The 25,242-nt window shown below is 41.9% G+C and overlaps 1 protein-coding gene across 3 annotated transcripts in view; it reads left to right on the top strand.

Annotated features, from left to right (window-relative positions):
• Window positions 1-927: 927 nt before the first annotated feature.
• Window positions 928-25,242, top strand: part of RNF13 (ring finger protein 13) — a 41,028-nt gene continuing 16,713 nt past the window's right edge. The window contains exons 1-7 of one of the 3 annotated variants that reach the window (XM_086468060.1): window positions 928-950; window positions 7,609-7,736; window positions 10,724-10,804; window positions 13,813-13,938; window positions 18,811-18,898; window positions 20,738-20,828; window positions 22,619-22,724. In XM_086468060.1, the coding sequence (XP_086324186.1) occupies window positions 7,623-7,736; window positions 10,724-10,804; window positions 13,813-13,938; window positions 18,811-18,898; window positions 20,738-20,828; window positions 22,619-22,724 (606 nt within the window). In that variant the 5' untranslated portion in view covers window positions 928-950; window positions 7,609-7,622. Of the gene's footprint in view, window positions 951-6,882; window positions 7,173-7,608; window positions 7,737-10,723; window positions 10,805-13,812; window positions 13,939-18,810; window positions 18,899-20,737; window positions 20,829-22,618; window positions 22,725-25,242 lie in introns of those variants that run through there. The other 2 variants (XM_086468058.1, XM_086468059.1) reach the window with 2 other exon arrangements.

Here is a 25,242-nt window from a genome sequence, read left to right as displayed (position 1 = left end):
GAATCGTAGGCCCGTTTAGGTTGCGAAAGCCCTTTTGGACCACCGACCCCGACCCCAGCTCCGCACTGTCACGGCCACGGCCACCCCCGACCGTCGTCCCCCAGCGCCCCCCCCCCCCCCCCCCGTCTCTCAAACGCCCCCCGCGACGGGGACGCCACCGCCACCCCGGGCAGCCCACCCAGGGCTTGACAATCCTTTCTGCGAAACAACTTTCCCACATGCCCAGCCCAGACCACCCCGGCGCTACCCTAGGCCGGTCCCTCTCGTCCCGCCGCCCGTTGGGCGGGGGAACTGACCGGCCCCGCCTCGCCGCCCGCCTCCCCCTCTCTCCGCCCCGGCCTACGCTCCTCCAGCGCCCCGCTCCGGCGGGTGCTGGTTTGTCTGCGCGCAGAGCTGGGCTAAAGCCAGCCGAGGCCGACATCCACCCCGTCCCGCCTCGCCCCGCCCCGCTGGCGCTCGGGGCCGGCTCGGAGTCCCCCCGGTCCCCGGCGCGGCTCAGTCAGCGGGAGGCCAGCTGCGGTGCGAGCGGGGAGGGGGCGGCAGCAGGCCGTGTCCCCGTACCTCCGCCGCACAGCACCACTGCGCTCCGCTCCCCCCGCGGCGACGGCGAACCCCGGCCCCGCCGCGCTCCCGCCCCTGAGGGGCCGCCCCGCCCGCGCGAAGCGCGCGGCCCCTGGCGGCGCGGCAGGGGCAGTGCCTCCCCTCCCACGCGGGCGCGGCCTTCCACGCAGCTGCGCGCCGCCGCCCGCCTGCTGAGCCCGCCTCGCGTCACGCGCCGGTAGTGAGTGGCAGCCCGGGCGAGCAGTGGCCTGCCTCGCGCCGACGCCTCTTGCTGGCGCGGCGCCGGGGCGGGACTTCCGGCCTGGCCGCCGAGCGGACGGCGCGCGCCATGGAGTCGGCCTAGGCGCGGCCCTCGGCTCCCCGCGCCGGGCCCTGCGCCGGGCCCGCAGGTGAGGGCCGCCGGGGCGGGGGGCGCGGCCGCAGGGCTCCCCTGGGCCTCTCCCTGCTGCCGGGTGCCCGAGCTTCGCGGCGGTTGGGGAGCTGCCGGGCCCCTGGCTCCGTTGCGCAGCGCTTATTTGCCTCCGCCCTTGGCGCGGCGAGGCGGGGCCGCCCGCCCGTGTGGCTCAGGCGGAGCCGCGGCCGGCCCCGCCGCGGTGTCTCGGGCCGCCGGCGGCCGCTGGCCCTGGCGCGTCCCTTCTCGGCAGGCTGTCGCTGGCGGCTGCTCGTAGAACCGCCTTAGCGGGCGGGAGGACGCCAGAGCGCTCTGCGGGCGTCGAGTCGGGGCTGGCGGAAGCTCGACCGCTGCCCCGGCCGTTCCCAGGCTGCCCGGTGTGTGCTTCCTCGGAGGGAGGCCGTGCGCTGGGGTGCTGGCTGGGCGGGGAGGGCGTGGGTAGCATGGGGGCTAGCTGGCTGAAGGCAGCCGGAGTGTTGGCGAGGGGGTGAAGGCGCGGGGGAAATAGTTCTTGCCTTGTACCGGCCCTGGACGCTGAATTTACCGTGCATGCCGTAGCGTTCCGTTCGGCGGGTAGATCTTAGGTGGAGATTCGGGTTAGCGACGGTGATAAGTGATGTGAAGACGTCAAAATGCAAACAGCTAGAGACACTGGGGCTTTTGGGGGTACGTGTTAAAATTAGTGATCCTGTCTGTGTAACTTTTATTCATCCTCTGCTTGTGGAATTTTGGAAGATGCGGCCCAATTACTGAAATATTGAGAATGTTGTTACTGAGTTTGTGGCAGGACAAATTTTGTGTGATTTTGTGATTTCTATAAGCATTGTCATCCTATTTGGTACTAAAATAGAGTTTGAGTTTAACACAGATGTGCAAGTTAGGTCTTTACGCCAGTAAGAAGGGAAAGAGCTGTTTTCTTACGAGAGTTGAAGCGTGAGCGTAACCCTGTGGACAAGCAGTTGCTTTGTGTTGTCTTCTGCTGTGAAATACGTTTTGAGTTGATTGAGATACAAATATCAAAATTTTAGAAGTTGGTATCTACTTTGCGATTTGTGGGTAGTTGCCAGAAGCTCTGAACGTCATTATCTGTGTCCCAAGCCGTGCAACTTCTTCACGACGCCTGTCTTAAATGTGCTCACAAGGCTTGTTTGCGTGGTCCAGTATGAAACTGGGTTTTTTGACAGGATGCGGGGACTGTGCCTGGAAGCATTTTTCCCATTCAGGTTGTCTGTTCTGTTCTGGGAGTCCATGTGCTGGTGTTCAAAGCCCTGTGGGTTTCATCAGCCTGTGGCACCCGCACCAAGACCATCGTCGGTGCGTGAGCGGGCAGGTGAGGCATTCCTAGGGGCCAATGCAGCGGGTGGGTGTATCCGCCATGTACTGTCAGACTGTCCATCGGGCTTGTTTCGCCATCCTTCCCTTCAAGTGCAAAGGGGCGTCTTGCTCTCCTCTTCCTTTGGAAGTGTGATCAGGAACATGTTTTCTGTTGTACGTACGGCAGTGCTGCTGCCGCCTTATCTACACGGACTATACCTTGCCCTGTGTATCCAAGTCAGTGTGTTTACTTCGGGGCTGCCTTGCTGCTCGTAGACACGCTGTGATAGAGCACACCCCACATTTTTCCCCTTCTCACTTCTGACCTGGTGATCCTGTTCAGTCCTGTGACGAAGGGGTGCAGCTCCTTGGGCTTAGTTGGTTTTGTGAGTTCTAGGGTGCAGAGTAGGAAGGGAAGAAGGAAAAAAGACTCAAAATGTCCAAAGTTACTTAGGGAGAACTTTGTCCATAGACGCTGGAAAACCAGGTGTGAAGCGCTGGAGATTAATGCGGAGTCAAGTTTAACTGGTTTTGTGCGCTTTACAGTATAGTCTTTAATTACACACACCTGTATTTGTGTGCTCTAAGCTGCCTCCTTCAATTCACAGCCTGGTCTGCAGAGGAGCCACAGAATTTCAGGAATTGTAAGGCCTCCTTGCTTGCATTTGAGGCAATAGTTCTTGAGCCCAGAAGGATCTGTGTGTATGCAACTGTTGGATGGAGAAGACTGCACTGTACATGCTGCGGTGTTGAAGGACAACTTGTAGCTCTGCTATTTTCCAACCTTGCTCAATACTATTTTAGTGCTTTCTCTGTGTTGTAAGGTATGTGCTGAATTTATTGTATTGGTTAGAATGCTGTGATAGCTTCAAGTGTCTTGTTGCTTCTGTCATAGTAAGAATGATTGTATTTTTTTGAACAATCGTTCTTTATCCTTCCAGTTTCACTGACATCCTCTTTGTTAGGGCAGGCTGATGAGAGAAACTGGTAGATCTTAATTTAGAAATAAAAATTCATGAATTTTGTAATTTGTTACAGATTCCTGTGACTGTAACTTCTGTTCTGCTAACCAGTTGAAAGTTTCACAGAACATCCTATGTGTGAATGACCAAGTCAGAATCATGAGAACTGGTTTTGGAAATACCAGCTGGTTCCTCCCATTAGTAAAAATGACTTTTAATTATCTTTAGGTTAGTGTCAGTTTAAATCTTACTCTCCAGTATTTGCTTTAATTAATGCTGAGGAGGACCTAGATTATGGGACAATGCTTTCTGCTTAAAAAACCCACAAAGGATAGGATAGGAAGACAGGTGCTTCTTGATTCTGAAAGAGAACGTAGTAGTTTTGGCTGTGATTTCTTGATTAAGTCAACAAAGTTACAATTTTCAGAATGAAATACTTACAGCCGAATGAAAATAGATCTACGTGGAACCATTTAAATAAGCCTCAATTTGGAGGTTTTCAACAATCATAGAAACAATATGGATGGACTAATTGTGTTTAATTGTTTGTGAAGTGCTTTTAATTCCTCCAATAAAAGAAGTTAGAGGAGATCCAGATGTTCTCATAACAACATTATTAAGCACGTACCGTCTTTTAAAACTTGTCCCTGAATTATTTTAGCTATTATAGCAGTATTGGATGTAGTGTACTTGCTTTTGTGTTACCACTGTTTTAATTTATGTCATTTCAACTTTACTGTGGGACTAGAAGAATTGCTAGAGAGACTTAGCTGTCCATTGGTGGACCCAGCAATTCCTTTACATTCAGCAGTGGAAGCGGTTAGGCTTCGTGCTGCGTGTAGCACTTCGTTCTTGCTTGTCCAGTACTCTGAAGCAGGAGGTGTACTGGATCACCTGTTTTTGGTTGAACATGTTGGAGTTTTTAGTGCTGGATTTTTTAGCTTGGTTGTGTTTAGGTGTGAGTTTTTATAAGGGGAATAAGATACTTGGCACTTGTGTGTTCTTAAGAGATTGCCTGCACTTCATCATGGTCTGGCTAAGCCCAGGCAGAATCTGGAGTTCCTCTGGAGGCAGCTAATCACTGTCTGGTGTAAGACTGGATTATGACTGTACCGCCAGTGCAAAAGCAATTGTCAGAGGTAAGTTCCTGGTGCAGAACAGAGGTCCTGCTCTTGGGCATTAGGTGGTGGTTTTGCAGGAAAGGCATTTAGAAGTGAGAGCTCAGGGGGAGGTTCCTCCCGGCTGCTTCTAGTTGACAGTGACCGCTGCTGTTCCTGAGCCAGGGGTTTTCTGGGAACTCATGGTGATCAGGCTGTACGCTCCTCTCTTGCTATACCCCGAGTTAGTGGATAAAAAGCTGTTGTGGGAGGCTGAGTTAAGGTAATTCGCCATTACTAGTTCTTACTCTAAAGAGTTTTTGTCCTTTTCAAAGAAAACCAAAAAGGTATTTGTTTAAGCACTGAAATGTATTACCTCCCTCAGTTTCATCTGGAATAAACTTTCTGTGTGAAAGGGCTCCTGTCATTCTTCGTTAAGACTGTGCCCAGCAGACAAAGAGTTTGTTGTCCAGGAGGATGATCGTGCAGAGTCCCGCTAAGCCTGGGTGTGCGTAGCTGTCCCACCAAACTTGGGTGGTGCAGGCAGGTTGTAAGAGTGTGACACACAGAAAGGAACGATGGTGGTTGTCTCCCAAGCTGGAAGTCCTGCTGTTAAATGATCTAGGTTATTGCATAGTTAAAATTCAGATTCAGAAAACATCTCCAGTGTCAGTGTGCTTATAAAGGCTTGTAGTGTACTCCTGTAGGGTAAGTGTATTTCAGTGACTCGTACAGAGTGTCGGTGCAGAACACGTTGTGCTCACACTTTGGTAAAAGTGTACGTTGATGCTGAGTGCGGTTTTACTAAAACAAAGCTGATAGAATGTGACATCTGCGGAAAAGAAAGTGAAAGAGTAAAGACAGTTAAGAGGCAGAGAAGACAAACGCTGGTGTAGTTTTTTAGGGGTGGGGAATGAGGCATGGCAGTAACCCACCCTGTATTTTTGGAACATCTTACAGGGCAGGAGCCTCTCCGTGCAGCTGGTAAGAGATGGGGGAGAAGATGGATAGGCGTCTGGCCAGGGTTCTTAGCCAGCTCCATGTTGTTCCTCTCGGGAAGTCTCTATCCCCTTGTCACTTAACTGTTCCTCTGGTTCAGACTGCATTTCTCAGCAGCACAAATTAAGGCTGAATCTCAACCCCCACATTACTGCGAGCTGTGGGAGGTGTATATACAGGACTATGAACTGCTTTAAAAACATTAGGAAACGTCTAAGGGGAGAAAAAAGTATTAAAAGGTACAGTTTATGTGGGAATTCAAGGACTCTGAACAGAGGAAATGCTGTGTTGATGGCTCCTTGTGCAACATCAGTTTATCCATTTGCCCTTTTGTGTAGAAATGGTTGTATAGTTTAATAAATCATATTCTCATGTGTTTCCCATATAGAACCTTGCCTCATTCAGTATGTGAGTGGCATGCACTAAAAGACTTGGGTCAGTGGTGTGGGGGGCTGAAACTTCTTCCTCTCCCTTGCCCAGCTCAGGTTTTTGGGTGTTTTATTTTGTGGTTTAGCTAGTAGAATTTTTACCTTCAAAGCCTGTGTATTAAGCAATTGCCTCCTGTTTCTGCTAGAAGTGGAAGGACCCCCATTGGATTAAATGCCCATGGGCACGTGGAGCATTTCAGACTAAAGCTTTGCACAGGCACCATTTCTTACTGCGTTGAACATGACACTTGGCGAATGCTGCGGGTTTGCCCCATGTTCATACGATGGTGGATTGTGCGAGCATAAATTTGAGGGCCTTGTAATAAGTGTGGAAGAAGTTGGTCTTTCACAGACATTCAGTAAATTCAGTGGTCTTAAGGAATGGCCTTTATCATCAGTCATGGAAATGACATTTCTGCCTGAATCATGTTTGTTGCCTAGATTGGGACTCCCTTGGGTGCCAGAAAAATAATTCTTTGGAAGAGACAAATGGAAAGTAATCTGTAACCCGTTTCAAAGAATGCTGAGTGTCTAAGCTGAGCAGTACTGTGCATTACATCTTAAGTGTTAGCCTTCATCTTTGCTGGAAAGAATGGAAATATTAAAAATGTAAACATTTAACAAATTTAAAGTTTATTATCTTTAACATTTGTATTGTATTTGATGGGCCAAATCTTGTGGTTTCAAGATACGTATTGCTGTAAAATTGGCCAGTTTTTGATATGAGATTTCAGAATGAAATCTGTTACCATTGCGGTTAAAGCATGTGATAAGTTTGAGGGGGAGTTCAGAGTTCCGTTTGTGCGAATGTTTGGTGTGAGGTTTTTTGTTCTTGTTTTTGGGGGTGGTGGGTTTATTTTTTTGTTTGGGTTTTTTTTGAGGGTAACATGATACTCTCAATGACTTCAGCAAGGGTGCCGGTATCATTGCTGATACAAGGAAGGCATTCAGGCCCTTAATTTGTGGTTTTAATACGTTTAAGTAAAAAACTCTTTGTGTGGCAAAGGAAAAAAATGTAAAAATGGTTGTTTTGCTTCCTCCTAAGCTGCCGCCTCTTTTTTTTTTTTTTTTTTTTTTGCTTTGATTAATGATAAATCAGCAGTTTTAAAGAACGGTTTCTGTTAGAAAACAATGCCTATTTCCAGACACCAGCTGTTGCTCTTTGCTGGTGTTTTGATGAAAATTTATTAACAAAGCAGAATTAACTTCCTTTTAATATCATGAGCTTGTGAGAGGCACACAAGTGTGCTTTACAGAGTTCTTGTGTTCTTTTTTTAAAGGGCTCAAACACACACACTTCGCAGGAGGCTAAGTCTGCTGTCCAGACCAGGAGTCACATCTGGGCATTTGTGAACTTTCCTGAAGTCGGTAGAAGTAGTTTGTGTTTGTTACCTGTTGGTATCGCCCTGGGTTTGTAAGTGTATGTTTAGAATAAGTGCTTTTAGTAGAATTACTCCAGGTACATGAAGAATTTTGCTGATTTGTGCTAGAGGAAGGGAAGATTAAAATGAGGAATGGCTAAGGATGATTAATCCCAGGGGAATGGTGGTTCCTGCATACCGCTTGCCTTGGTGTGTGTCGCCTGCAGCTTTGGGAAGTGCTACTCGTCCAGTTTTTGTTTTATTATGCATGCATTCCCATGCAGGTTATGTGCTCTTAGCAAAAGTGACTTCTAACTCTAAATAATTGTATAACTTAAAAATGACTTGTTTTTCAAAAGTAAATGTAGAATAATGTTTTGCATGCTTTTTTAGAAAAAAAGTTCTGACCAATAGAACCCAGTAAAATGATAGAGGAAAATATTTGCTATATGCCTTGACCATCTGGGCTTTGTTTTTTGTTTTTCTTTGTCGCAGGTATTAAATAAAATATGCTGTTGTCAATAGGAATGCTGATGTTGTCTGCCACTCAGATATACACTATTTTGACTGTTCAGTTATTTGCGTTCCTGAATCTTTTACCTGTGGAGGCAGATATTTTAGCAGTAAGTATATTTTTCTACATAGATAAGATCTCTAGCAAATTGAATCTTCTTTTAAATTCTATTAATGAATCAATTAGTACAATAAATGTTATAGCAGGTTGCTCGGAATGGAATTGCATTAACAGTTTAGTTCAATTAAAAAAAAAAAAAAGTACATTTTCAAATGGGCTTTCAGATGATGTGTGCTCAGATACCATGACAGTGAAAGTGCTTAGTTACCTTAGTCGTTTAAAAAAAGTTCCAATCTGACCAGATGTCATCTACCATTTTATAACCCTGTTAAAAGAATTCCATGGTTATTTGGTTTAGATGGCAATTTAAGTTTTGGTGGTGGATGCCATTTTGTAAGGTAACTGTATATAAATAAATAAAGTAAAAATAATCTTCTGTGGGTGGTATAATTTATGTCTGTGCTGGATGCCTTGTCAGTAAAGTTTCTGTATGTGTTGCACCTAGATACGTGTTTTTTAAGTAGCTGATAATCTCTGCTATCATTAAGAGTAATATTCTTTGGTGGTGTAGAATTTTAAATGATCAGGCTAATAAACAGTATAATGAACATAGGGTCAGTGGTAAAGTTACTGGGCTATTTATTACTGAATTTATATATTGTGTAGTTTTATGGAGAAAGTTGTATGTGTCTTTGTACGATAGAGCTTAAGCCACTGAAATAATTAAATCTAAGTACTGTAGTTGCAATGTTCTCTGCTGGTTACAGTGATATCCAGAAGAGTTGTTGTATCAATTAATTCAGAAGAACAGAGTAAAAAACCCCTGAAGCTAGAATAAAAGTACTTAAAAGTTTGTGGTAATATGGAGTTGATGAATACTGAATTATGTTATTTGTTTCTTTAAATTTTTATCTATGAAAAATAATAATAGAATAGTAACAACCTGAAGAGCCAATAAATGCATTAGATAATTGCTTTATTATGGAACTGACATCACCAGTCTATTGTGAAATTTTACACTTGCTTTCTACTGTCAACCTGATTTCCCTTCCCCCCCTTTCCTCTCTTAGCAGGGCTGTGCTTCCTCTTTTCATAAAACTCCCTAATTTTCATTCTTGCTACTTCCTTCCTTCAAAAAGATTTTTAACAAAAAAAACCCAAACACAAAACCAAAACACCCACCAACCTCAAAAAAAAAAAAAAAAAAGAAAAAGGCATTTTGGAAGTTTAGTTTAATTTCTTCTCTATTTCAGCTTCAGTGCTCAGTATTCTAAAATAATTCCATCTAAAAATAAAGTGTCTTTTATTCTTGGGTATTTGGAAATTACAGATCTGTTCTGAGACTATCTTTGAAGGAAAAAATGAAGAGATGAACTAGACACTTGTTAAACCTTTGCTGTGAAAAGGAGCCAGTGGAAAGCCTAGGAGGCACTCGGAAGAAGAGGGAATGTTTGCGCACCGTGTCACGTAGAATTGAAGGCATACCGATAGTTTATAATCTTGGGAGATTTCGTAGTTTAGTGATTGTCCATTTGGGGAGCAAAATTCCAGCCAAAGTTTTGGGTTTGCCAACGAAAGGAATTATTTTTTCCTGCTGATTTAGGGGTATTCTTATGCTCCTGTGTTCTCACATAGCTGCGGCCTCAACTGAAGGATTATATTTTTATAAAGTACTGTTATGTGTGTGTGAAGCATGATGGTTATTTTTTAAATAAGGGATTTTATTTTTTAAATAAATAGTCTTATGTCTGACTCCTAGCTTAAATGGGGGCTTACTAAGTCATTCAAAGGAGAACTTACAGTAGCACGAGCTCAGGAGGGACGTTTTGAAGCAGGGAGGTGAGCGAATGGTGAGGATGGAAGATGACGTGTGCTGGTGCAGAACTGTGCTAGGTGATGGCAGGGTGGAGCATCAGGGGTGAGGTGGTGTGGAGCAGATTGATTACACAGAGTGAAAACGCTTCCTTGAAATTTAGCTCCATTCCTACCTCTTTACCCTCAATTTTAATGAAGTCTATGGGGAGGAAGCTCCTTTGAAATGTTCTCCTTTGAAAGAGTTAAGATAAATCACGGTAGTGTTTTTCTTTGAACTAGAGTTTGAGTTCCCCCGTGCAAGTCTGGCTGTTGGGAGATGTCTTGTCCCTCTGAAGAACTCACGGTCCTTGCTTGGCCATTCTGTGTGGCAGTTGGGTGATACAATGAGCAGGCAAACGTCTCTGAGTCACTAAACTGTTTAATAAAACTTACCAACTGATGTGCATTCAAGCCAGTTACTGTGTTATTCACAACTTTTATGAGAAACTTTCAGTGAAAAAAAAGATTTTAGCCTACCTGCAATTTGCACTTTTCATTGTGTGGATTCTGCACTGGTTAGGCATGTTGTAGAGCTACAAAAGAGGAACAAGGAAAGGGGAAACAAAGCTTCCACAGATTTAAGGTGTTTACAGTATTCCTCCGTTTTGAAATGAAAGCTCATAGTTAGCATAAACCAAAACCGTAGAGGTAGTTTTCAGCTGCTAACCGGAATAGGTAGCAGGGGATTGAGAAGGGATGACCTATGGGGGCTGTTCTTTGCCTACAATAAACCACCTGTTAAAAGCTGTTCTCTGTGCGCAAGTGAGTTCAAAGCAAAAAACCCACCACCACCATGCAAAAAAACCCCCCACGCCCCAAAACCCCAGCTCTTCAGACTTTCGGGGTTTGGGTTGTTTGTGGTTTTTCTTCTGCAAGTATGATGTTACTTGAACTGTAGACAGTAGAAAGCAAGATTTAACATACAGGTAATTCAGCGAAAGATCTACTACTACTTTCTTGTTTTGACAACTGGGTAAGAAGAGAATGATGTTGCCATGTGAGTGGGAGACAAGTGGAAGAAGCAATTTTGTGGTTTCATTGACACGGTCACAAGAGGTCCTATGTCTGATAGATATTTTAATCTAAAAAAAAATGTGCAGTGTGGTTCGTTTCTATTTACACTTGTTACCTATTGCTCTCTTGTTGCAAACCTGAATTTTCTTTAAAATTTATTTCTCATAGTATAACCTCGAAAATGGAACCCAGACCTTTGATGATCTGCCTGCTAGATTTGGCTACAGACTGCCAGCAGAAGGCTTGAAGGTAAAAAAACCCCTAAAAAACATGTATCCTGAGTATATGTATATATATAGAGAGAGGGCTGTGTCTGCTGAACACTTGTTCTGCAAGCTAAAAAGGAATCATTTACACACCTGTGGCGACCGTGAATAGCCCATGGGGGGAGAGAGCAGCTTTGCTGCTGGTTCTATCCATAGCCTGTATGGCTGCAGCATTGCTGATGTGAGTAAACGATGTGCAAGAATTGCAGCTGATGGGAAGGTACATGGTTGGATCACTTTTTGATTACATGGTGTCCTTTTAATCCCGAAGGGGAGTAAATTGCTGTAAGAATTCCTGGAACTCTTAAGAATTCCTCTGCAAATGAAACCTCAGGATGACATCATTTTCATGCCCAGGGGGTTTTGTCACGGGGAGATGGAGTGTTAGAGCTGTATCATTGTTTGCTGACAATATGGAGAGACAGAGGGTGATTAAGTGATTTGGCCAAGTAGTGAGCCAGTTTAATACATCAAAAATAGATATAAGGAGCTTTGATTCTAACCTTTTTAACTGTTAGACAGCTCTGTGTCGTAACTAAGGTAGATGTTGTCACCTGTGTGGAAATAATGAGTTTTAGTCTTGAATATAATACAAAAACTTTTTTCTTTGTTTGCATTAAGATTTTAATTATTTTTTTTAAAAAAGCTATGATATTGCTTGAATAGGGTGAAAATGGTATACTTTTTGAATACTTACGATTAAGATTTATTAATATGCAACTTGTAAAACAAAATCTGTGAGATTCTCTAATAACTGGTGCCCAAGCATAAATGTAGGTGGTGCTTCTATTTTTTTTTTGACTTGGGTGCTCTAGTCATGAGGTGGTCAGTTGTTTGTGCCTATCTCCTCAACTACAGATACTTAAGAATGTGTGGTAGCCTTAAGAAAAAGACAGTCTAGTCATAGTTAGCCTTTGGTTTCTATGTATGTGGTTCTCCAGCCGTAATGTGCCGTGGTGTGATCGGTGTAAAACTTCTCTGTAGAATGCGGTTGGTTCCAGACACACCCTCCAGTTGAAGAGTGAATGCTTGACGTGAAGCTGCGTCACATCAGTAGCGTTTGCTGTATGACTCGGGGAACCTTAGGGGCCTAAATTTGGCTGTCAGCAGATCAGTGTAGAATTTGCAGTGGATATTGCTTTTAATTGTCATAGACTGTGTAATGTGCCTGTCACCATGAACTTGGCGAAGAACAGGTTGCTGGTGCAGCTTCTTTGCCAAAAGGGATGTTATCACCACAAAAACCTATTCCTCAAAACAAAATTGCTTCTCTCTGTAGTAGGCTAAACTTTACAACTAATATATATAATCTTACATTTTATCCATAAATGTATAAAAAGTACATTTAAACTGACAGCTTATATATGTAAAGCTTATATATATACAGTTTATATATTAATCATATATTATAACTTACATGTATTTTATATATTTAAACTGACAATTTATGGGTAAGTTTATATATAATTACGTATGTTATATAATATAATTATTATAGATAATTATTGTTTCTACACAGATGATGACATCTCTATGTGTCTAAAACTGTCAGTGAAAACTGAGTTTAAAGCTCTCAAGGATATCTAGAACTGTAGCAATAATTTCTTGAGCCCACAGCAGTGCAGCTTCTCGTGATCTTTATTTGCATAGAACAAATTCCTTTTATTCTTATTTTCTGGCCCTTCACTGCTCTTTATCTGCATGGTAATTTGCTCTAGCTTTAAACCGGGTCTAAACGCATTTGGACGGTGTAGGAATATTCTTACAGCCAACGGTACTCCACTGTGTTAGTGCCCGGAAGCCCCTGTCACGCAGTGACCTTGCTGCACGAACGCTTTACCAGGAAGATAATTGTTTTGAAGATCAGGTGCATTTCAAATGAAGGGTAGACAAAACCTCCTCTAGGTGTGCATCTGGTCTTTTCTGTATCTTGGTGATCAAAGCCTGTTGTGGAGAGACTGACAGAAGGGAATCCAATTAATATCAATCTGATTATTAATTAACGAACTAATTAATATGAATCTAATTCATAAAGAAGCTGCTTTTCAGGTGATCTAGAGATTTGACCAAGGAAGCCAGCGCATTCTAGGAAAGGAAAAAGGGCAGGTCTGTTGTCTTTCGAGCTAGAACCAGGAGTGGTGTGTAGCGTGCGTGATATTCTTTTGGCATCTGCCTTGCATAAATTCCCATGCCAGCAGTGTTCACAGAGCGTCGACAGCATCAGGGAAGAAAGTCCCAGGCAGTAGTCAACCCTGAAGTGACCACGTTGTGGAGAGGGGCCAGTGCCAGGGCAGTTGGTGTTCAGGTCAGCGTGTCTCCTGTGAGGGGAGATGTAGAATTTTTCGGCAGGTGTTACAGCATGAGGTTAGGAGAGTTTCTCCTCCAGACTTTTTCAATGGTGTACTAACTTGGTCACCTAAAAACAATCCAAAGGTTGCTTCAAGAGTGATATTGCCAGAATTTCCTACCTCTGTGACTCTTGCAGCTGTAGCAGATTTGGTGGTCCGTAATCTTTGCTTACCACAGTCAGCCAGCTGTTTCGGATGCCAGCTCAGTGCCACTTCTGCACACCTCACTCTCTTCAGTTTCCACGTGTAATTGCCAAGTACTAAGTTCATGTTAGTGCTTCTTAAGCTATCGTACTTCGGTTTTCTTGATTAGTCTCCGTATGTCTCAGGATAATAGTTCCACAGTATTCGTGTAGTATATATGGCCCTCTTGATGCTGAATTATACTGCAAAGTCTGAGTTATGAACTTCAGATGATGTAATTGGAAAAACTGTGTTTTATTTCTAGCTCTTTACAGACATAGATTCTGATGGATCAAAATAAATAGTCAGGGACGTAGAAGAAATCTTGCTATGATGTAGGACCGAGTTGCTGATAAGAATTTGCTTAGCTGTTGTCTGAAAACATAGTTTTCTTCCCTTATACTTGTCTGCCAACCCTTTTGTTAAGACGAGAAGTGAATCTCCTGTTTCTGTTTTCTAGGGATTCCTAATAAATTCAAAACCAGAGAACGCATGTGAGCCTATAGCCCCACCTCCACTGAAAGACAACTCATCCAGTGCTTTTATTGTGTTGATTCGAAGGCTTGAGTGCAACTTTGATATCAAGGTAAGATTTTATTTTTTTTAATTTTCTTGCCTGACCCCTCCGTTTGAAGGTCTTAAAGATTTTACTGGTGCTTCAGAAAAATATCTGTAGCTAACAACAGGATAGATACTGATGTGAAGGGAGGGGAGAATTTTACTGTCTACAGACAGATAAAGCAGTATTGTAATATGACTTAGTTTAAGATTACCTGTTCGTGAGCCAGCTTACGTGGCGAGTAAGGATGGCAGATGCTGCAGTTCTATCATAGAAAGCATTCAGTAGCAGTGTCAGCTTTTCTTGCCAGTTCAGCTCTGCTGCCAGGGGTCACAGGGGAGAGTAGGGAACTGAGATAACATAAAAGCACCCAAAATCTGCAAGTCCCTTTCTTGATTTATTTTTGTTTTTAGTAGTTGGATCATCTTCTTATGGCTTGCACTGAGACCTCATGAACAATGGTAGTGTCACAGCTGGTTGCTGTGGAGAGGAGACAGTGCACTGCCAGGTAGAAACAGGCACAAGTGGCAGGATGGAATGTTTTTAAATGGGTACAACAGCTAGGTGTTATATAATGAAATACTTATCTTACAGAAGTTTTGACTTGCAGCTGGAGTATTCTCTGTGTTGTTTTAAAAATACAAAATTAGAATTATTTGTGTTTGGCTAGAATATATGGTTTTCTGGAAAATCAACCTGATACATGGGGCAGCAAAGGATGTCGTAAGGAAAAGAGAGCCCTTCAATTTGTTGTTGGCTTTTGTGAACTGAAAGGAGCTGTATTTGCTGCTGTGCGGTATGCTCAGTTATGTGGTGTGGTGGCTTGAACATGCAAATTCCACGTAGGCTGTAGATTCTGGCTGTAGAGGCAGCCTGCCTGCTCAGCTCATCTGCCTTCACATCAAACTCGGGAATGTCACGTATTTTGTATAGTGAGTCCTGTCACCGGGTGCGTGTATGGCTTAGTGGGAAAAGGAAGGGCGAACAACTGCTTGTCTTTTTCATGTCCTCTTTGCTTATCTAATTGCTGCCCCTAAGCTGATGGCACAGTGCTACTGCTGAAGGCACTGTTAAAGGAACAGGTTGGAATTTTTCTAGTGGAATACATTTTTAATCAAAAGTAGAGCAAATGCTTGTTCGCTGAAAACAACTTGTTTTGTTGAAGAAGTAGACATTATGATTGAACCTTCAGCTTTTTTACTGGGGTGCTAGACCAGAAAAATCACACCTTTGTTGCTGGTTACCGTCTGAGATTCTGAGCAGCTTTGGAAAGCTGCTCAGCTAAAGGCAAGAGCCAGGCAGGGGGAAGATGTGCAGAATTGCTTTTCGACATAGCTGTCGACTTCGTAAATATGAACTGTTATGTTTTGATCTTACACGTCTTGACTTGCCACACACAGTCCATGAGTGTTCCTTGGAGAAAATGGAAGGTTTGTACGTTACCGTTGAGGGATTTCCATGGTCAGTTCTTAAGGATCAAGTCACGCTAGCTCTGTATGTAAGCATTTTTGGTGATGTTTTAGCAATATGGATGGAAAAGTGGATTGCTGCTCATTTCTTTATTGGACAAAGAGCAAGGTCGAAGGTGGATCAGAAGTTCCAAGGCAAGCATGGGTATCTATGTACGCACTGGCCAGGGAATTCACTTTTATACTGCGTTGTTAATATGACTGCAATATTGCGTTACGTAATTGCATACGTACTGTGGCATTTTGCCCTGAAGTTTCTGCCAGGAAGTGCCATGTGCACTGAGGTGGGTTTTATATTGCGGATCGGCTACTTGGCTGACAGGATGCAGATTTTGACAGAAACTGGAGTTTATTTTTAAGTCCCATCTCTCCTTCTGTTTTACGCTGGAAACTACAGATAGAGGTGCATAGCTGTTTCTTGATTTTTATTGTGTATGAATCTTTACTAGGCTGGAAACTGTCTCCTCTTGCCTTCCATCTCTCTTGGCATCTAGTGACTTCTTACAGGAAAAATTATGTCACAGTAGGAAAGGGTAAAGGCTGGAAGCAAGTGGAAGCAGTTCAAAGTCTTTTGGAATGTGTCTTCTCACTTGTAATAACTGATTTTTACTGCTGTTTGTGTTGGTGACCAGCGTGGGAAGGGACTGGTCAAGAGAGGGTTGTGCTGTGCTTTCAACTCCTGTGTAGCTAGTGAACTTGTTTCTGCAGCCTGTGTTTAGGGTCTGGTCATCAGTGACTCTGAAATACGTTGTTGACATCCTGTAGGAAGCATCACATATTTTTATGCCTACATAAAACGTTTGTTCAGCAAAATAAGCATCATGTAAAATTGTGCTGCTTATGAGAAAACTTAATAGAGTGGTCTGGGATTATATCTAATTTAAGTAAATGATACCTCGCTATATTAGAACTGCCTCTTCAGGCACAAAAGCCGGAAAATACATCATTAAAAATTACCACATATTATATATGCACTGTGGATATTTTCTGCAGTGATGTAATATTGGCCCAGCCATGCATTTCTGTTTACATCTCAAACTGATTTTTTTTTTTTAATATTGGGATTTCTCAAGGTGTCTGCATTTTCCAATAACATTGTTCTGCTGTTTGGAACGTAGTTGTTAGGAACATGGGGAGAGAATCTGAATTGATGGCACTCTGCGGCATGTAGCAGCAGTTGAGCAAAGAGTTGATTGTTGTTTTCTCATAGTGGAAGGCTGCTATGCAGTAAGAAATCACCTCCTGAAGCCCTACCATCCTGCTTAGGTATAGCTTAAAAATGATTAATGCTTCAGTTTTGATGCACAATTAATGTTTTTTTTGTTGGGGGCACTGGTCAGCAGGGTGAAGCTGCAGCTTCTCAGTATAATTGAACAGGTGGTTGCTGCTGCCTTTTGCAGCTAGATGGTGTCTCAGCCTGTGCTAGTTCACGGTAGCTTGTGGAGAAGGTGCCTGGCTGTGATTGTGTTAACGTCAGTCTTTTCTAATGCCACTGGAGTAACCCTGCGTCAACATCTTGTAGGCATATTTGTGTGTGGTTTTACACAAACACAATCATTTAATAATCCAGTAATTAAACAAAGGACTTGTGTTATAAGTGTCAAAGTGTGTAAGGAACTAAAATGTTTCCTTAAGTAACATAACTTATTTACTGTCTGTCCTGAAGGACATATTTCAATGAATGATGGACAGTTGATAAACACCTATTCAGGACATGATGTTAAAGAAATAAAACAAGCAAACAAAAAAAATTAATACTACAGTCACCAGTTACCATAGCACATTCATGTGGATATGAAGATTAAGAACTTGTGATAACCAGGGAGATTTAAAGCTCGGTGAACTTTGGCATTCCTTTCTTCAGTTTCAGCGGTTGGTGATTTGTGGTGTGTGTTATCCACAGTGACTCCGTTACTGCCCTTGTGTGTCACAAGCTCAGATATGTAGATGCTCAATGCATTTAATTCTTTCCTTGCTTACTTTTGACTGTTTGGTTTAGAATTCTCAGGCTTTTTTTACTTTTTGGCCTATTTTTTCTATTGTGCAGCATGCAAGAAGGCTTTATATTTCAAGCTTGACCTGGAGAACTTTTGTTTTGAGAATAATCAGAAGTTTTCCAGCTTTACAGCTCGTGGTCCTCATTATTGTTTGTCTCTTTAAGAAGAGAAATTGGGAGTGTGTGTATGTATGTGTGTACAGATATACATAGGCATTTCCCCCTCTCTTATCTTTGAGGGTAGAGGTCTTGAAAGAAAGCACCAGAATTTTCCCCTGGGTTTTTCGGATCTGGTGGTAAGTCTGCTGTAAAAGAGAGGTGGTGGTGATTTCTTGGTGAATTAGTGTAGGGCAGGGTTCCATAAGGTTGGTTTGTGTGTATGTTTGTTTGTAAGGGTGGTGCTGTAGTTGGCATTTGTGGACTGATTAATAAAGCTGTTGCGATGCCGTAATATCCAAATCCAAAGTGACTTTTCAGCAAACTAAATGGCAGCTGAGTAGCCCAGAAAGCTGGGTGTCTTCCAGTTTCGAAGGTATGTACAGCTGTGATCTTTTGTTCAGCTGTACTTAATTGTTGTTTGCCCATTGCGTAAATACCTATTGGCATTACAGTCTCCTTAAATAAATACATGCATCTAAGTGGAAATAAAAGCTATCACCGTGTCCCATGCTAGCTCAATTCAGAGCAAATCTGTCCAGCTGTAGTATTATGTTGTTTTAAGCAGGAGTTGTATGCAGGATGAAACCCAAATGTCCCTCAAGGTTCTCTAGTGCTTTTTGCATCTTGTGATGAGTTTTTATACTGTCATGGATGGATTAGAAGCAGATTAATAGTTGTAACTTAGTTATGTTTACATTAGTGGTAGTCACTGCAGCAAATGCCATTTACACGGACCTTGGGCTTGGCTTGTATTGACAAAAAACCCAGTATCTATCGGAGGCTTAACTGGTACACAGTACGTTTACAGTTTTGTAGCCATATTTATAGTTTTGTACTTTTCTGTGAGAGAGCTTCTGGTACCTTGGCTGTGAAGTAAGATATTTCCACATCTCTAAAGGCACAGAAAAGATACTACTTCTGTGACTTCATGAGCTCTCGAGCGGTAATTTTTAGTTTACAAAAGTAAGTTAGAGCCTTTGTTTTCAATTATGATTAAATACTATTTTTATCTACCCGTACATCTGTTTTTTTTAATACATGTTAAAACTGTCTACAGACAATATTAAAGTATTTTTAAAAAAATAACATAATTACATGAGCATAAGATAAATTATATGATTTTATTTTGAAAGGTGACGCTTGATTTGTAAGTGCAAATGGTGTTGTGCTAATATCTATAACTTCCTGAAAGTGTACCTTGTCTTAGAGAGGACAGACAGGTTACTGTATTTTGAAGCAGTAGTCTTTCTAATAAGTATTTTGTGTGGCTTACAGGTTTTAAATGCACAGAGAGCTGGATACAAGGCAGCTATAGTTCACAATGTTGATTCTGATGACCTCATAAGCATGGGATCCAACGACAGTAAGTACAGGTATCACTTCTTCTCTCCTGTTTGAAAATCATTTCACCCACTAGAGTGTACTAGATCAAAATCAATATAAAGTGTTATGATGAACTCTCACTTTAAAAACAAACAGAAAACCCCCCAAAACAAAAACCCCACACCTCCCCAAAACAACAAACCACCATCACTACCAAAAAAACCCCAGAGAAAATCCACCCCAACCAGCAATCCTCCTGCTTTTAACAGTTTAAAATGGGAGAAGGTCTTATAAGAACATGTATATATACTTGTGTATTATTTGTAGCATTGTTTGTACATTCTCCAAGTGTTTCTTTTGTTTTTCCTTTAAATTTTAGTTCAACTGTTCTGGGTTAAATGGTTAAATTTATGAGACAGATTGATATGACTGATGTGGAAAATAGCTGATGTGTTGTTAATTAAGTAGAAATACAGGAAAAGTAGAAAAACTCTTTTGGAAAGAAGTCAGACTTTAAAATACAACTTTTTAGTGTTTGTTAGTGGTTCCATTTTGTTGTTGCACTGTTGTGTACATTTTCTGTTCCTTTGGACAAACAGATTCTAATTTCATATGAATACATATTACATGTATGTATTTTCGGTTGGAAAAAGAATGTTTAGAGACCAGTGTGCCGTTTTCTGATTGATTCTGATGCTAGCTGTTCCGCTTTTAACCTTTCGTGGCGTGAATATGTTCAGAACATCTTGTAATCTGGTCAAAATGTTGGTTTTGTTCTGTGGCATGTTTTTTTTGTCTATAGTGCTGTTACGACTGTCTGTGTGGCATTTCTTTATTTTGTCCCGTTTTCAAGCTTGCTCAAATGGAACAAGAACATAAGTGAGAACAAAAAAAGTCTTTCCAAGTGGAAACACCATTGAGTAAACTAGGAAGTGCACTTTCAGCAAACTATATGGCAGCTGAGTAGCCCAGAAAGCTATGTGAACGTGGTTTTAATGAATTCCCAAGCCGTGTGAATCTTATTTTCAGGTTTTGCTGAGAAATCAAATTGTAGAACAAGTTCACAACAAATGCAGACTTGGCTGGTGTGAGGTGACATTAGACCATGTATGCTTTTGCCTTGGGGAGCCTGAATGCTCTTACATTGACTAAGCTCAAGATGCTTTGACCCTTAAATGTGAAGCATAGGTCAGAGGGGCAAATCAATATAAAGTGAAGCAGAGGAGAAGGCTTTCTAGAATATGGGATTTATCTTTCAATAGCTTTTAGATTGTGCTGCATCTTTTGAGCTTATTGTTGCCCTTGGTAGTAGGCAGGGAAGGGGGAGACAGTTCCATCCAGTTTCTTGAGATTGAAATAAAGATATGGGATTTGTTCATTCTCTTTTTTCTTCTTTCTGACCTTCTCTAGCCACAGCTGTTTCCAGTGTGTTCATTTATGTTTAGGGTGAAAAGGAGGGAAGAAAGATTAATTAAAATTTACAGTACCAGATCACAAAATGATACAGGTTGCCAGAAATTCTAGCAATCAATGGAACTGTCTGACTTTATCAAGCCTCCGAGTAGGAATGATGTTCTGGTTTAACTTACTCTGATGTCTCTTTTTTGTCAAAATGTTCTGGTTTTATGCTCTCTTTAAATATTCCATTAAGAATTTTCGTCTGTATACTTGCAATAAAGTGCCTAGATATTCTGTAAGAAGAATTAATACCACTTCTCATACAATGTTAAGACGTAGCATGCATGTGCATCAGTCTATATGTTATGTTAAAATAAGTCTTCACGTTGTGAGTCTCATAATGTTCAAGTCTTACGTCTTAAGAGCGCCCATAGAGTATCTGCATAATAATAGTTTTATTTTCCTGCCTTTTTTTATACAGTTGGCGTTTTAAAGAAGATTGACATTCCTTCTGTCTTTATTGGTGAGACATCAGCTAATTCTCTTAAGGAAGAATTTACTTACGAAAAGGGGTAAGCTACCTCACGTGCAGCTGTGTTATTCCTTGTGTTAAATCATTGCCTTTTTTAATATATATGTATTTAAAATAGGATGATGTGAAGACAGAGGCTGTAGGTATTCCAGGTGAAAATCTTGTGCCTGAGAGCAATGGGCAGAAAACATTTTAAAAATTATGTAAATTGCTTTCCAATGAGTGGATTGAGGGCAGTCATGGGGAGAAGGACTTGGGGGTGCTGGTGGGTGACAGGATGAACATGAGCCAACCGTGTGCACTCGCAGCCCAGAAAGCCAACCGCATCCTGGGCCGCACCAAAAGGTGTGTGTCCAGCAGGTCGAGGGAGGTGATTCTGCCCTCGTGAGACCCCGCCTGGAACAGTGCATCCAGCTCTGGAGCCCCCAACACCAGAGAGACATGGGGCTGCTGGAGCGAGTCCAGAGCAGGGCTACCAAGTTGGTCAGAGGGCTGGAACACCTTTCCTACAAGGACAGGCTGAATGAGACACGGGCACAGGTTGCCCAAGGAAGTTGTGGATGCTCCATCCCTGGCAGTGTTCAAGGGTAGGTTGGATGGAGCCTTGAGCAGCCTGGTCTGGTGGGAGATGTCCCTGCCATGGTGAGGGTTGGAACTAGATGGTCTTTGAGGTCCCTTCCAACCCCAACCATTCTGTGATTTATTAAATGGTAATCCTTTCATTTTCATGTAACATTAAACATAAAAGTTTAGCTAATGATCTAGGAATCGCAGAAATGCATGTATTTCAGATCTAAAAGTGTGTTCCTTTACAATGTATGTCAGTTTCCATTGAAGTCAGATGCTAATCTTTAAAAAAAAAAAAGTCATCCTTTATTAATAGTTCTAGAAGAAGTCAGAGATCACTTCCTATGCTAGGTGAATCTGTAGGATGCATTTAAGATTATTCTAACAGGATGCATGAGGTTTGCACCGCTTCTGTTCTGATTTTGTTTAAAAATTTTAAAAAGAAAAGCATTGCGAGAACAAGATGGTTAAAATATATACCTTGGATGGAAAAAGAAGTGTGTTTTGTGTTATTGTTCTAATGATCTTGCTTCTTCAGGTCAATCTGTCCTTTCACTAAATTAATCAGAAGAACTAGATTGTGTCATTAAGTAGACAACTTGCTGATGAAACTACTTGATAAGTGAAGTGGCTATAGAAGAGTAGCGGTAGTAGAACTACTAACACCTTTATACATTGTACCTTCTCAGGTGTTTCTGACTGCTTGTGCCAACAAAATAGTAAAGGGATTTTACTTCCTTAAGTATCAATAAACACTAGTATTCAGATATTCAGTTGTCAGCATCTGTATCAGGTTCTCTAGGAAGATGTTTGTTTGTAGTGTAATTTACCGACTCTCCAGAGGACAAAGGGTGCACTGTACCATACTTCATGATTTGAAACTAAAACTTCTGTATAACCAAAATGCTTTAGTAACTAAGAATGATTTCACAGTATCTTTTGATAGTCATGTATTTTTCTCATTCTGCTATCAAAGCAGCTATGAGGTTGTTTTCCTGGTTGCTTTAGATTTATTTATGATTGAAGTCAGTAAGTAGTTTTAACTCCAAAGTGTTCTAAGAAATATTGTTTTATCTTTTTATTTAATTGGCTTTACGTTATGTGGATACCAGCTGAGTTTTCTATGTTGTTGTGCGCAGGCAGGTGTTCCTTTAGTGTCTAGCAATAACCTTTTGTTTTAAAGTGGCTTTTTATTTTATTATTTAACTCATTGTTCATTAAATTCTAACCAATTTAGAAAGTGTTATCTTTTTCTTCCCACAGTGGCCATGTTGTGTTAATCCCAGAGTTCAGTCTTCCGCTGGAATACTACTTAATCCCTTTCCTAATAATAGTGGGGATCTGTCTTATTCTCATCGTCATATTTATGGTAAGTTCCTTCTTTTAATAATGTTCTTTCTTTCAAAGAAATCATCGGAGAACTGTCACTACTGAAATTAAATGGAGGGATACAGTAAAGGAACGGCGAAAGCTTTGTGTGCTGTGCATACCTGTACCATGCTTACCTGTAAGCCTTTGTTTTCTCAGCGTGATAATCTGGTGCAGAATTTTGGCAACGGGGTGTCAGGACCCCTTAGGATGTTCTGTCTGGCATATAACTAGACAAAGATTTGTCCTCGCTGCTGCTGCTCTTCCACTGCACAAGTGCTTTCTTTTCCTCCCCGTAAAGAATGAGAGTGTGTCCCACCTTGACAGACTTGTGCTTAATAAACATTAGTCCCAGTGTTCCACAGTGCAGGTCTCGCTGTTTCTTACTGCAGGTACAGTAATCAGTCAGCAAGCTCAGAACCTGGTACGGCTTCTCGCATATATCTTGCAGCATATACATTACTTACAGAGGTTCTCAGTTGGGCACGTGTCCCCTATGAGAGGTGAAATAATACACCTGTGTACTATTTCAGAATACTTAGCATTCCTCTTCTTGGAATCTCTGCTGGTCTTCGACCGGTTTGTTGTTTTACCTTTTAATAAAAATTAAGTAATGCATCAACTGTTCCATAACATTTTTTTTAAAAAAAAAAAAAAAAACTTCTTTCTGTCTTGGGTGGTTTTTTGCACTGCAAGTTATGTATTTCGTTGACAATTCTGGGCATGTTTGGCACAACCAAAATTGCAGCCACTCTCTGAAAACAAAGCAGAAGTGATCAGCTAGAGACGATGTAAAATTCACTGATGCTTTGTCTGACCTTCTGGTGATAACCTTGATCACAGAGGACTTTGTCTCAGTTAATTAGGTGAACGTATAGCCTTATCATTGTATCCTGAAGGTCAGCAGTCTGAGGAAGGAGATGGTATTTCTAAAGGAGAGTGGTCACTGGGGATAATAGTCTGTGAACATGTGTTGTTCTGAGACCATTAGTATTCCAGCTTGAGCTTCACTAATAAGCTGCTTGTAGTGCACCTAAGTTGAAAATTCAAGCAAAATATTGGTTGTCTAAGAAATGGAATGAAGAAGGCTGTGAAAGGGACTGTAGCATCATTTTGAAAATCGTAAATACTGGCATTGCCCCTATCAAAATAAAGTGCGAAGCACTGATCCGTCACTTTTCAGAAAGATACTGATCAGGGAATGAGGTGAAAGAATAGTTAGGGGGTCTCTTATTTAAAGAATGATTTAAATCTAAGATTACTGTTGAAGAGAAAACTAATGAAGGGGCGGGGAGGGGGGTGGGGCTGGGCAGAGGAAAACTGTGATCATGAGGAGTGTGAGCTTGGCTTTTATCGTGACCACCACTGTGGAAATTGAGAAATAACAGATGGGTTTAATCTCAGGATATTTCTTGGTATTTGCCTTCAGAGTTTTTTACCAGTTCAGCTGCTTTTGTTTTTAGATAAGTTTGTTGCAGAACTTCCTTATGGACTTCAGTGCTGTCATCTTCAGGTCAAGAAATGAACTAAATTACAGACTGATTTGCACCAGTCACTTAAGCAAGGAGCTGGTTGTGTAACAAACACAGGACTAATCCCACTGAAAGGATGCCTCTCTTTAGAATTGCAGATGTTTACCTTGCTATGAAAACAGCAGTTTTCTGCATCAAAAGTTGCATTACAAATGTTATAGGAGTGAGCTGAGCAAATTTGTAAAGTGTTTGTCTTTAGGGCGTAAGGGAGTTCTCTTAGCAGAAGCTGTGGAATCACAGAAGGGTTTGGGTGAGAAGGAACCTTTGAAAATCATCTGTACGCCCCCCCCCCCCCCCCCCCCCCCCCCCCGGCTGCCATCAGCAGGGACATCTTCTGCTAGATCAGGTTGCTGAAAGTCCCGTCCAGCTTGACCTTGAACACTTCCAATGATGAGCCATCCACAACTTCTCTGGACAACCTGTTCTAGTGTCTCATCACTGGCATCATAAAACCCTTCTTCATTGTATCCAATCTGAATATACTGTCCTTCATAGATACTGATCCTTTTAAATTTGCCTTTTAAGAGCTGGATCTTTTTCTATCAGCATGCTGATACTCTGAATTAAAACAATTTTTTTTAACTTAAGATATGAATTTGAGAGTTCCAGATTCCAGAGAAGATATATAGGGAAGAACCATCTGCGCAATCCAAAAGTAATAAACAGATGCTAGGTAGGATTAGCTGTAAGAAGGGGAAATCAACATTTGATGAGCAAAATTTCAGGTATTTAAACTCATCTCTAATTTCCTTGCTTATGCCCTGTGAGGAAATGTGAAAAGGAGCCTGTTTGTAAATCATGATTAAGAATTTATTTTTCCAAATATGCCCCAGTTATAAAAGCAAAGGTTTTGAGACACCTGAATTTCTCTTCTGTTGGTGTCACTAGGTGCTCAGGGCTAAAGTGAATTATTCTTTCCATGTCTTAGAATCATGTTGTGGGGGAAAACCAGACAGGAACTGGGAGGAAATTATATTGTATGTCTGC

This window comes from Leptosomus discolor, chromosome 7 (assembly GCF_034619465.1).
Source record: "Leptosomus discolor isolate bLepDis1 chromosome 7, bLepDis1.hap2, whole genome shotgun sequence".
Taxonomy (NCBI): domain Eukaryota; kingdom Metazoa; phylum Chordata; class Aves; order Leptosomiformes; family Leptosomidae; genus Leptosomus; species Leptosomus discolor.
This window is presented reverse-complemented; position numbering and strand designations above follow the sequence as displayed.